General features: G+C 35.7%; 1 protein-coding gene across 36 annotated transcripts in view; it reads left to right on the forward strand.

The window, feature by feature from the left end:
* Positions 1-13,345, forward strand: part of Phcl-1 (pH-sensitive chloride channel 1) — a 73,781-nt gene that overhangs the window by 46,487 nt on the left and 13,949 nt on the right. For all 36 annotated transcript variants that reach the window (XR_007510799.2, XR_007510800.2, XM_049838924.2 and 33 more), the window contains exons 2-4: positions 9,899-9,992; positions 11,900-11,989; positions 13,141-13,229. Coding sequence is in view for 34 of the 36 variants with exons in the window: in XM_049838924.2 (XP_049694881.2) it covers positions 11,910-11,989; positions 13,141-13,229 (169 nt within the window). In the remaining 2 variants the exon portion in view is untranslated. The remainder of the gene's footprint in view (positions 1-9,898; positions 9,993-11,899; positions 11,990-13,140; positions 13,230-13,345) is intronic.

Below are 13,345 nucleotides of genomic sequence, written 5' to 3' on the forward strand. Positions count from 1 at the left end.
TAGTTAGTAAGAGGAGTTAGAATTTGTGTAAAATATCGAGTTCTCTGTTTAACAAAGTTGTGATCAGTCCGGCTCTATAGTTGACGTTGGAAGAAGGGGAAGTATCTAACTTGGCGTTACTGAGACCATAAATCATAAATTGTTGGTGGAAATAATGTCTCTATATTCTCTTACTTTTTGCGACTTACTTAGTAGGAGGCGTCGTGTGTTAGCGTCAGTAGTTGCCAGATTGGAGACTGAAAACAAATGAACCAATCTCATCAACCCAAACTAACAACTTTGTCGAAATCAGATGTCAAATAGAAGCTGTTCAATTGTCGCTATCCCGTCGGTTTAATTACTGGTACAGTGTGAACAAGATTTAGGGCAATATTTACATTTTACTGCAGCGGTACGTCGCCTCGTGGCCATCCAACCGAATGTAATTAGTGTGGCGAGGCGAGACAAAATGATGCTGCTGTTATGTTACTGGTTAGGTCATGGAGTACATAGTGCATGGAGAGATCTAACTAGAGGAAGTTGAAAAATAGGTCTGACTAAAATTTACTAAAGTCAAATTTGAATTTGCGAACTAAAACAACACTCTTTTCATATCACTGCCACATATTTCATAATCGCTTCCATATAGCATACAAAGCCAGAGCAGTATCAAAGGGTAGGTAAATCATGAATGGAGACATCATTTGTAAAATATCACTCCATTTACTGCGCACTCCGCATAAACGCAGGTTGATTGTCAGCGCTCAACAAAATTATTCTACGTTGAAAACAGCGTGTGTTGAAAACATTTTTCAATAACGAAATGGTTTTGCCGAGCCATGAACATAACTTCATTTGTTCTTATTAAATTGGATGGCGAGCCGGGCTGTTTGTGAACTTTCAGTAAATATTTATTTAAGTTATTTTTATCGATAAACTTTGTATGGTTTACGTATTGCATATTTTATTCGAGTACTGGACAAGAGCCTGTGTAAATCAAAAATAGTAATTAGATTTTTAACCCCATTGCAATTTTCCGTGATGCAAAATGAAATTGGATTCACAACCCTCTCTCTTACACGTCATGTTACAAAACTGACATAATAGCCTATCTACATACAATATATTATCCGTACTCACCGCGTCATTAGTTCCATACTCGTAATAGGTAAATAATTAATGACAATTTGGCGGATATCACGGAGCAGGTATTGATTCCATGAATTAGTTTGCGGGTCGCGTTCGAAACTCCGAGCTTTGCGGTGTCTGGTCTCAAGCTCCCTACACGCCGATGTTAGAGGCATGTCGGCCGTAATATATTGTAGTAGACGACCATGGTTTTCGTAATATATTGAGGAATACATTCCTTCTTTTTTTGTACAATTCTTCTTTTGTTTTATTTTTGCTATAGCTAGGGCGATTGATTGTGATCGTCACTTGTTTTTGTGAGTAGGTAAACTACAATCTATTATCGTAATGGTATCTTCTGATCGACTGATGGATTACTGTTCAAAATAACCGTTTGTGGCATACATTTTTGACTGATTCGAATAAATACCTTCCTTGACACTTGAGTACATAACTACACTACGTACCTACAAGTAAAAGTTACCCGTAACTAAATTAACCTTAAAGCTTGTTATACGCGGTGCTCATAAATACACAACTTTAGTTCTAAATCAAATAAATAATAGCTGGCAATTTCACTATTTTCATTTTCAGAAGTAAAATAGCACCCCGAGTCACGAATCAAAGTAATTTCGTCCGCGGCGCGATCGAGTTATTTATTGAATTTTGTAACAGCCGTGTTCGACAAACTTGTTATATAACTACGCTTGTTCCACACTTACTGGATTTTGCTCAACACTTTGTTCGTATACCTAGTTATTTCTTTTTTTGACCTGATTGGGGTCAGGAGTCAAATCTCACTTCACCTAACATTCTTTAAAGGTCCGTTTATTATGTCATTCAGTAACTCATCTTTGTATAATAGGGTAAGGTCCAGAGTTGTCACGTAATAAAATAAAACAAAACAACGTCGATTTTTTGCGCCGAGAACACCTTCCCTTTTAAAATGCGAAATGTAATTATTCCGAAACCACTCTAATGACGGTCCGGTTTTTCTGTCGCAAATCTGACAGCCCTGTGGTTCAAGTACCTACCGCTATAAGTTAGATTGAATTGGATGCCGAGTACCTGAGCACACTACTGCATTTTATCACTTCGGCCAATGTTTATTGCAAGACGTATTGTTTTAGAAGACGGGAAGACGGCGATAGTCTTTTGTCGATACGCGTACGTACTTTGTGCAGAAATGTCTATAACTCAGGAATTGTATACGGTTTCGAAATATAGAGCTGTTGCAGCGACATGAAATATGAGCACGTTAAGGCTGCAATTTCGCAGTGGGAAACCGAGCGGTTCCTTGTATTTTCATCGTATAAAGCTACTATAACTTTTGTTAGTAAATAGGTAGGTATAGTAAAAAGTGATTGCTTTTATGCAGTCGACTTTTGCAATTCAATAAATTATTTATTTTGTTTGTTGATCTTAGTTATATTTACGAGCAAAGTTTTTAAATAAAATGTTGATTCAAAAAAGTTTACGTGCTCTTAAAATCTTAAAACCAGAAACTAACAAGATTACTTGCAATATCGTCTGTAAAATAGATATTATCCATCCTTCATTAATTTTCATCAAGTAACTTCTGAGACAATATTACTTAGTTTTTCATTTTAAAGACACTCCATCACAAAAGATAGCGCCTATCTTTGACGTATAAAGTCGCGAACAAAACGCCCGCGGTAAGAGTTGCACTCGGCCGCGTTTTATTATTGCTCTTTTTACGTCATGCTCAATCCCTGGATTATCTCGGAAACAACTGTGAAAATCCCTGGATTACATAAGAGGATTGGGTTTTGTACTCCGACGGTATTTGGTCTAACTTTAAACAGCTATCGCTTTGCTGTTCTTTTGTTTTTATTTGATTATCAGGGTTGACTGATGTGCTGGTTGACGAGTAAAGTTAAGACATGTATTGAGCTATTCTTCAGCTGTATGCTTATTCGGAAATAAACTTATGAAAATTAAAACAAAACCTTACTATAAGCACAGCATTTCTCTACGTTTAAAAAAATTGAAAATACAATCTTGAGACACTCAAAACCAAAACAAACATGTCTGCAAACCAACACGAGCATACCATAGCATAAGTATTAATATACAAAATAAAGATCCAATAAGTTCAATTATAAACACGTAGGCGTTCGCCTTTGCCCATTCACCGGTGTAATTGGTTAATCGCGTTTTTACGCATAGGGAGGCACGGTAAACCGGAATTACACGAGTCACATCTCCCGCCTACATCGAGATTTAACCTTCTAAGCTTCAAGATATAGGCATCTACTTATTCCTTATACGCAGATCGTAGAGAAGAATATTAGGTCTTGTCTTTTTAAAAAAGCTAGTGCTTCTGATGAATGATACTTTTGTGCCGCAGAGTAGCGGTTTCGGCATAAAAAATTTTAGTTTTGCGTCTGATAAGATAAAACATCAGTGCAAAAGAAATCCCTTTTAATCGTATCGTTAAAATAATACCTAGTTAAGTATTAAGACTGAATATTGTTTTCGAAATCATAAAGCAACATCAGAAACTATGGAAACAGTACGTTTCCCCACAATTTAATAAGCCAACCCTTCAATGTAGAAATAAAAAGAAAATTTTCTAACAAAGCGTTACTGAAAGAACATTCTGTAGAAAACTTGAACAATTAACCATAACATTGAAGTTATTCCGTCGGGAATTCCACTGAACTTCAGTTATTATTCTTGATTTATTTCCTTTCAATTTATTATTTTAAGACAATACTTTCCAATGGATCGAGGTAAAGTTGACTGAAAAATATCAATGAGTTACTATAATAATGTACCTTCATTCGTATTACTTAGATAACCTTACTATTTTTACCTACATTTATTATTTCTATATTCTGTAGTCTCTCTTCTAGAGAATTTGAAAACAAAATATTACGCCTTGAAGTTAGTTCAAATAAAAAAAAATAACTGCAGAGTACCTAAACATAGAAAATGAATTAGCAAAATTACTTATTTTAATGCAAACCTCCTGAAATTAAAACAAACATTCTATATTAGCATGTCGAGCATAGTAGTAAAGGTGATCGTAAATCAGTAGTGTTGTGCTCGGCGAGTGAACGATAAACCTCGTTATCTCCGGGAGGTCCACTTCACTCACTTAGCTCGCATTACAACGGACAACGTGACTCAGTCCACACTATTTATTGCTCCTCATACCTTAGTGCTATAGCGTCGTCACGTGGCTTTTCAGTTTAGATACATAAGGCACGAATATCCTTTGTAATAACTGAATAACGTTTTATTTTGGTTTAAATTTAAATTTTGGAAGTTATTACAAGGGTTACCTATGTAGTCTATAAAGTTTTAAAATGCTTGCAAACTAAGTTCAATGGTCAAAATAATGTTAATATGAAGTTTTCCCTCAGAAAAATGTTTTGCAATATCTTTATAAATATTTTCACAAAACTCCACTCGCTTAGTGTCATTGCAGAATTTATATGGTTAGCTACATACCTAAATAAATTACTGCTTTGTAGAAATATCGCCAAGAACGATTGCGGTCCCTTTCTGAATTGAAATTCGATAAAATTTCAACCCTTGATAAGACAGGGCTTTATTAAACGGACGGGACTTTGAAATTGCAATGAAAGGGGTCGCAACTTGAAACTTTCGGTAGCTGCGAGCTACGAGTAGATTCTATATATTTACTTGTGGCTAACTTTTGACCTAGTCATTGGCAGTTTAATTACTGCTATTACAGTTACTAAACTAGTGACATTGTATTACTTGCACACAATCTGAATAAATTATACAACTAATAAATATGATGTAGGTACCTAGATATATTTGATCACTAAGGTGATACCTTTTTAAAACCATTCCAATGCCAATAATCTCACCAATTGATTGATAAGACTAAACACTGGCCCTTATAATCCTTCTACGAACCCTATACATCTGCACCCTTTCATTCTTTGCAGTGAATCAATCTGGCATGCGCCAAAGCAAATCTGAAAATGGAAAGGAGGTTAATCGAGTTTAGGTTTGTCTATGGTTTCAATATCTTTACATTTTTTTTCAAACTTTTATATCAAACTTTACAGATAGACACCAAACTTTTCACAACAAAACAAAACGTTGACAAACTTCAAAAGTTTTCGTCGTTTAAAACACAAACGCCCCTCGTTCCTCGACCCTGGACGAGTAGCGTCACGTCACAGCCAGGAACAGCCATAATTGCGTGCTGGCAACGCTAATAACAAAGTTTATTCGCAGCACGAATTCCTGATGCGAACATTAAGAGCACTCAGACCATCCGACATCTTAACCACACGCCGCAATAAACAGAAATACTTGTGTACCTTTTAGTTGCACGCTTTCATGCCTTGTGTAGTCTTGTAAGGGAATTCTATGAATAGTGTACTGTAGAAGTATTCCAAGACTGTTTTTCTTGTAATAAGGTCTTAATGTAATGTAAGGAGGTACAAGAAATATAGTATTCAATATTCCTCCGAAAGTATTGATGAGTAGGATAAATTCATTTTTCTATACAAGTTGTAATAATTGCAGTTCCTTCAATTTGCAAAACTAGAGCATATAATTTAATTTTTCTTGTTGAAAAAACACTGGTTAGCAACTAAATGAATGTTTCGCGCAAACTGAATTTTACAGAGAATGTGCAAACGAAATTAATAGCTTCAGAATTTTCAATTTTTCACCTGAAAATAGCCTTGTTTCATTTTTTTCATTACATACAAATTCTTGAAAAACTATTACATGATATTTATTATGCATTTTATATGACGTTTTAATATAAAATAAAAACAGGCCAGGTAGTGTTCATTTAAAATTGAAGAAAACAATAAAGATATACCTTTTTAATTGACTGTGCATGGCTTTATATTGCATGAGGATATTTTAAATATTTTATCAGCTACGAGCAGGGAATGCGTTATTGATATTATAACTGAGAATTTTAAATTTTATCACTTACCTGCACTAGGATTTTTTTTAACGATACACTGAATTATAAATCATTGATTATTTTAACAATTCAATATTATGCTCTGTAGCTTTCTAAAAAACAAATTGTTGGAGATCCATAGTGCTGTCGGATTTCGTTCCTAACGAATAAAGAAGTCTTATTTTATCTTCATCACTGGACGGAATAAACTTTAAATTAATTAAATGAGTCAACCTTTTTTACTACCCGACAAGCGAATTAATGTGCATACTTAGTTACTGTTACTGTTACAGCCTTTTTATCGTCCCACTGCTGGGCACAGGCCTCCTCTCACACGGAGAAGGATTGAGCATTAATCACCACGCTTGCTCAATGCGGGTTGGTGATTTCAGACTATATAGTCCAGGTTTCCTCAAGATGTTTTCCTTCACCTTTTATCAGCCATTGGTGTCTAAGATATACTTAGAAAGTACATACAAACTTAGAAAAGTTGCATTGGTACTTGCCTGACCTGGAATCGAACCCGCGCCCTCATACTCGAGAGGTTGGTTCTTTACCCACTAGGCCACCACGACTACTACTAGACTCGACTAGGCATACTTAGTTATTCTCTAAGAATCCCTTTTATAATTGTACTTTCTCTTCATTTCAAATGACGTCACAGCTTGGCTTAAATGATGAATTAATACAGAACTTCTCATCACATTCACTCATACACTCACACACACACACACTATCACAGAAACAGTCATTGAATACTCATAAATATTTCCCCAACACACTGAAAGCTTGACAACTAAATAATACGGGATCTAAATGCCCGCCCGGAAACGGTCATAAGCGTTGCGGGCCGGATTACTGAACGACCGGCCCGGAACGCCGGAGGAGAACCGGACGCGTCGCAAGCTGACCCGGACCGAATCCGGACAAGCCGGAGATCGTACGGAAGCAGTGGAAGTTTTTAACAACTTCAACTTTTTGAATGAACATTATTTTAATGCAGTTTTGTTTGAAGTGGGGATTTTTTGGTGTTATGTCGCTTGAAATTAAGTTTTGGAGTGGTTAGTTTTCGGCGTTCTAGATACATAAATAAATAGGGTCTTTATTCAGGCAATTTAATATGTATTGTAAAATCGACAAAGTTAAGAATTAACAATCTTTGGTGGTCCCTCAGTGATTTATTTTCCTTAATGTTTTGACTAATTGCAATGCAAAAAAGCCATTATTCTTTTTAAGTTTTCAGCGGTATTAATTATTTAAGCGGTTTTAACGAGTGTTTGGCAATAACGTTACCAATTAATTTTTCAATGTATGACCGGTTTAAATATAAAACCGATGTAGGCTTCTTATGAAATTAAAATTATTTTGTAAGAGCGTTCTAATTTTACTTGGTTATTATAAGAGTATTTGTTTTTCTAAAGATTTAAATTTGACTACGAAAATGCTACGCGAGTGAAGTCTCGTAGCGGCGTAGCGGCTACACCTGCTACGAATCTCGCCCTCTTCTTCTCATAATTACATTAAACGGCCTGTGCCGCTGATAAGCCAGGAACAATACCCTTAATTACTACCAATGACAGTTTCAATTGGTGCTTAATTTTATTAGGATTTCTTCATTAAAATTAGTACAAGTAGAAGCTTTCATATTCACGTCAGCACAAATTGTTTTGATCTCGACTGCTGATTTTCTCAGCACACTGCATCTACATAGTACGTAATGTAAATACACCTGGCGTTCAAACTTCAATGCAAAGTTCAACCAATCCGGATTCGGCTACGTACTTTCGTGTGTACGTACGCAAACCCAGTGAATCGAGTAATCTCGTTAATTAATTCAAAACTTGGAAACATGGAGTAGGTAACTGTTTACGTTACCGGTACATGTTAACTGTGTGGAATAGGGTCATGTAATACCCTGGCTAATTAACACGTATGCATGCCGTGTATGCTATGACATACATACATGTGCATTATACCTACAGTTCTTTCTAACAGCAACCTATATAAAAATAAATGAAAGTCGATCGAAGCCATCTACTGTTACCTTTGTGCGTGAATGAGTAGGTATCCTAAAAATTATCTCTACATACAAATTATTAATCCAACAACAAATAAGAAAAGCCATCCAATTCGGGGCAAAGGCATCCCTTTACATAAAAAATGTGCATAAAAAGATTATTCTTCTAAAAAGCCCATTTAGTCTCTTCCTCGAGATTTACGCACGAAACTGACATTAGCATAATGTCGCACCAAGACTCGGTTTAAGGAACGAATGACAGTATTTTATAAAAGGAATGATTCCTGAAATTCAGACTTCTTTTTCTAGGCTTAATAAAAAATCCTGGCCGCTGTCTGGATTGTCCGTCATCTACTTAAGTTTATTGCCGTATTATCTTAATAAAACAAATGCTAGCTTACTTAGCTGCTGGCACTAACTTCTTCTTATAATAAGAGAGAAATGAACATAAATAATCACAACTAACTAAATTAAATCACTAGCAGTGTCGGTCTGCAATTTCAATGGAATCATCCATATCTAACTATAATAAAAATATATAAATCATGAACTTCTTGGTACTAGAAGTCATCATCGCTTTGTTTACCACATTGGGAACAATAAAAAAACTTAATGCATTTAGAAACAAATGAATGAGGCTCAATTTCGCGAACACTTGATTTACCTATTAAAAAAACTCGTTAACTGGGCAATGGACTGCCAATGACAAAAAAAGCTCTTTTTTATTCCCCGTATTTAACCCAAAAGGACGAATTTTATTTTCATTTGGGGGTTGTGTTTATGAAAATAAAATATAGCGAGTACCTATGTACTTATATTAAAATGGGTGGCAGTTGTTGTTTTAATTAAACCGGGAGAGAGCGCCAATGAAAAAGGGTAGGTTTTTGTTGCCAAATAGAAGAGTGGGTTACACTCACATTTTGAGGGTTCAGAAAATTAAAATCTAAATTAAAACCGTCAAACTTTCCAACTTATTCTAACTAGAGATGACCAAACCTTTCACAATACGGTTGCTCAAATGACAGTATTCTTTTATGTCTGCTATTTATTATTCCTGCTTTAATATTAAATGTCAAGAAACTTGTAACAAAGTTTCATAAAGAAAACGACGGGAGCTCTAGGATTTAATTCACAGTCAAATTAGCTCGTTAATAGAAATGAATATAAATAACTGATAATGACTCGTTTTAATTTTCATAATGTAAGTTAGTTTTTCATGGTGGCAGGACGACAAGGTCGCATGTGGCGCCATCTCGTGGTGGCACCGAGTCGCACTAAATGTTACGAGCAAAACATGTAACATGACTGGGCGAACATAATAGAAATTTGCACTGCTCCGCCTTTATTTGAAGTATCAAATTGAGGGTATTGGCCTTCCGAAATCAATAGGTATAAGGTTACATAACTTGTTGGGATAAGATAAAGTTTTGGTCGCAGTACAAACATTTCGTTTTCCACTTTATTGTTCGACGTAATAAGTGAAACCACAGTACGAGAGTGCGATTTATCTGCCCATATAAATGGAAAATCATATATTAGATCAGCACTTCTCGGGTATACCATTTTTTCTCATGAATTTCTTATTTTCTTTCACTTTGGGTAGAAAAATGGATTTGCTATGTGAAAATATAATACCTATCTAAGTTATATTTTCTTTGTTCCTTTTAGCAAATTGATTTCTTCTTGTAAACCACTTGGTTACTTAAGTTTGAAACGTATCGAGGCCTACGTTCAGCAGTGGACGTCCTATAGCTGAGATGATGATGATGATGATGATGTATCGAAATCTTACGAACAATTATCTTAGTTTTGTAAATCTAATATTTTTGTTTTATTTGTTTCAGATAGTTGGCGCGACATGTTGTGGCGAACAGCGAGGACGCGGGCGGGTTGATCCATCTCTCCACATGCCGACAGAGCTCTGCAGTCAGCAGAAAGGTATGAAAACAAACTTCTTTTACATGAACATAGAGTAATTTGCCCATATAAATAATCTTCAAGAAATGAAAAATGAAGCTTATAATTCTATCGCAAAACAGCTATTTGTAAGTTTTGAACAGAATCCAATTCCGATAAAAATATTCATCAGATCTACTTACTTATGCGAAATAGCATTCCATCGGCAAACTCTACAAAGAGCATCCATCCAATGCTATCTTGCGGGAATGAGTAAATCGATGCAGTACGACGTACGTTATGATTTTTCTAAGATAAGATAGTAAAGGATAAGGTATGTAGGTAAGCGTATTTCTCAGAACCTTACCTATAATAAAAATAACTTTGACCATTGGGCAGCACGGCCCAATCACAAAGAACATGTTACCGGCAGCTGGCCAACTTTGCAAAAGGAACGAGTATGAAGTAGGCCCCGGGTCATAAATTTCGATATTTCCCCAGACACCGCCTTTCTGACTTCATACGTCACAAGTACCAGGCGCAATAAACCTTTTGTTACAGTTTTTGTGTCAATACGGTTCACTTTACTTGAATACGAATACATTTGATTCGTAAATAAGTTATGAACGGAACTTTGCTTCAATATTTGATCAATAGCGTACTTAAATAATTTATTTCCTTTTGTAATGAATTATTCCTTTACAAGTACGGTAGGTATTAAAAGAAACACAACACGCCGCCGTTTATAAGAAAATTAAAAATGTAAAATCCAATTATGGAAAGGCATGTAAATGTGAAACATTATATTTAAAGGGGTTGTAATAAAATTGCATACAGTTAAACAATATAGGTAGGCGGTGTCGCGCTCGCGCCAATGATTCGCGTGTCGACTCTTATTGACGTCATAACCATAATACCTACAACTTTTGAAAGTAGGTCATGTGTTTTCTGCGCTTACAGTAAAAAATAATATCATGTGAAGGCCTTGCAGCACGCTAGGTACTACACTACGACACCGCGTCGCATGACCCTACTCGTGACTGTATTTTGATATATTTTATTTGCAAATTACGTATGTAAATGAAAAAGGGTTGATATACAATGTGTTTAATACATGTTTGGGGAAAAATTAAGATTGCCGAGGTAATTTACACACCCTGGCAGGTTTTACGATCTGAGAACATATATTATCGGGTGTATATCTTAAAATGAAAATGTGTAATATTTTTTGTCAAAAACAACTCCCTCAAAGAAATAAAAAAATCCTGGTGTACTTATTTCCTAAGAAATTTTCCTTCATCATTAGGCTAAGGTAAATGTCTGGTATACTTAGTAACTGAATGGCACGCAGCTTCTAAAGGAAAACTCTTTTCTGTACACAGATATTTCAACTTACCTTCATTTTATTTACCTCCAGTAAGTAATCCGCTTTACTCCTGCTAGGGTTCTGTTTGTCCTTCTAAACAACTGTCTTTGTTTTGTACACAACACATTCTCATAGTACAAAATTTTAATAACATGTTTGCTTATCTAAATAAATTCTATGTGTACCTATGTGAAATTAACGTTGAGCAAACATATTGCAACTGGCAAGCCGCAAGATGAGGTGTTATTTTATTTTGACCCCTCGACTGCAATTTCGACTGATTTTAACCACAGACGCTCAGCCCTATCCCTACGATGCACACATGATTTCATAGGAGAGAGAGAGAGATATTTGAGTGGCTATCAAAGAGTTTGTAAACCCCTTAGACGACTTCAGCTGCTTTTTTTGTGGCAAATATTGTAGATCACCTAACGACGACCGACGGCCTAAAACGTGGCTTTTTGGAAACATGGCTATGAGACAGAAAAGTAAATTCTTAGGTAGTCATTCTATAAATGCCTTGCTTGACAAGAATCGATACATACATATTATTAAACTCCTATAAATATTCTCGTACTTTCAGATGTCCTAATATGGGTTGGTCATGCGTCGTGGCACGCGTTGTGGCCATCTTCCTCATGCTCGGCCGAGCATCAGCCCTCACATCAGACATGTAAGTTACAAGCTACTATTTTAGCCTTTTCATTTACAAAAACATAATATACAAAGACTTTTATATAAAATACATAGGTACGAGTATACAGAAATGGCATCTTAGCACTTGACTAAACAATATTCCTCATGCAATTTGTAAGAGGATGATTAATCTGAAAGAGAGTTTACAAAATGTACAGAATTTTACAATAATTGAAGAGAAGGCAATGTTAATTTACTTATAACTTAATTGATCAGAAATTGTTAAAAAAATAAAGAATTGTGTGTTGTGAAAGCAGCGCTTTGTGAATTTATGCTGACGATAGATTTAGATGGTAATGAGTAGAGCGTGGAAGGACACACGGCGAGCGGCAAGCGGCGAAGCGTATTTAACTCGCCAGCCGCCCCACGCCCGGCCAAGCGTGAAGTTCCTCGCTCCATTAATACACCCTGCGGCACTATGCAAAACAAATTGTCTGTGGCGAGGGTTTTACCCCCAGTATGTTTATTATCCGTCTACATCATCACTTTCCCTTAAATTGTGTAAACATAACTTACTTAGCAGCGTAGTGTCTTCGTTGTGCTCTTGATTAATTGCGCACAGTACTAAATCCGTCTGGTTGAACTTTTGATTAAGTTTCAAATCTGTTTAGCATGAGAACCACTCCATGCATCTCACAAAGCTTTTGTTTCCGCGCACACTTACCAAAAGTTACCGTTTGACGTGTTTCGATATGATTAAATTGTTGTTCGATGTTACTGAACTTCTCGTAGTAGTTAGATAGTAACCACTGTTATTCGATAGGTGTTTGTTTGTTTCGTAGTTAGTTTATGTTCAATGTTAAAAATAATAACTTAATATGGCTTACCAACTGTCATTGAATACTTCACTATAAAAATTACGATATTTATTATTAGACCGTGTCATTGCTCTGTTTATTAGCTTATTGGACGGCTTTTGTAGCAGCAAGGTAATAAGCGTTAATCTAAAATCAATACTAAGCGTACCGCTGTGCGTTTCCACACGCTTAATTTGCAATGATATATGTTAAGGCATAAATCTTTCTTAGTACTCGCTTTCAGGCCATTATTTCGATGATGTAAAAGGTTCTTTAGAAATGCAAAATTGCTTCACAGTTCTTATATAAAAGTCTATTCACTATTCTACAGATTTGCAGCGGGAAAGTCGGACAAAGAGATACTGGACAACCTTCTGAAAAACTCCCGCTATGACAAAAGACTGCTGCCACCAGTAGATGGTAATGTTATCATTTTGAAACTTAAATAAAATATGTAAATCAAAGTTTTCAAATTATATCTATCGTTTACCAATTACTTGCTCGATATAATTTGAAAATTTTCTGTTGTTGCGTAT

Source organism: Helicoverpa armigera, chromosome 12 (genome assembly GCF_030705265.1).
Source record: "Helicoverpa armigera isolate CAAS_96S chromosome 12, ASM3070526v1, whole genome shotgun sequence".
NCBI classification, from domain to species: Eukaryota; Metazoa; Arthropoda; class Insecta; order Lepidoptera; family Noctuidae; genus Helicoverpa; species Helicoverpa armigera.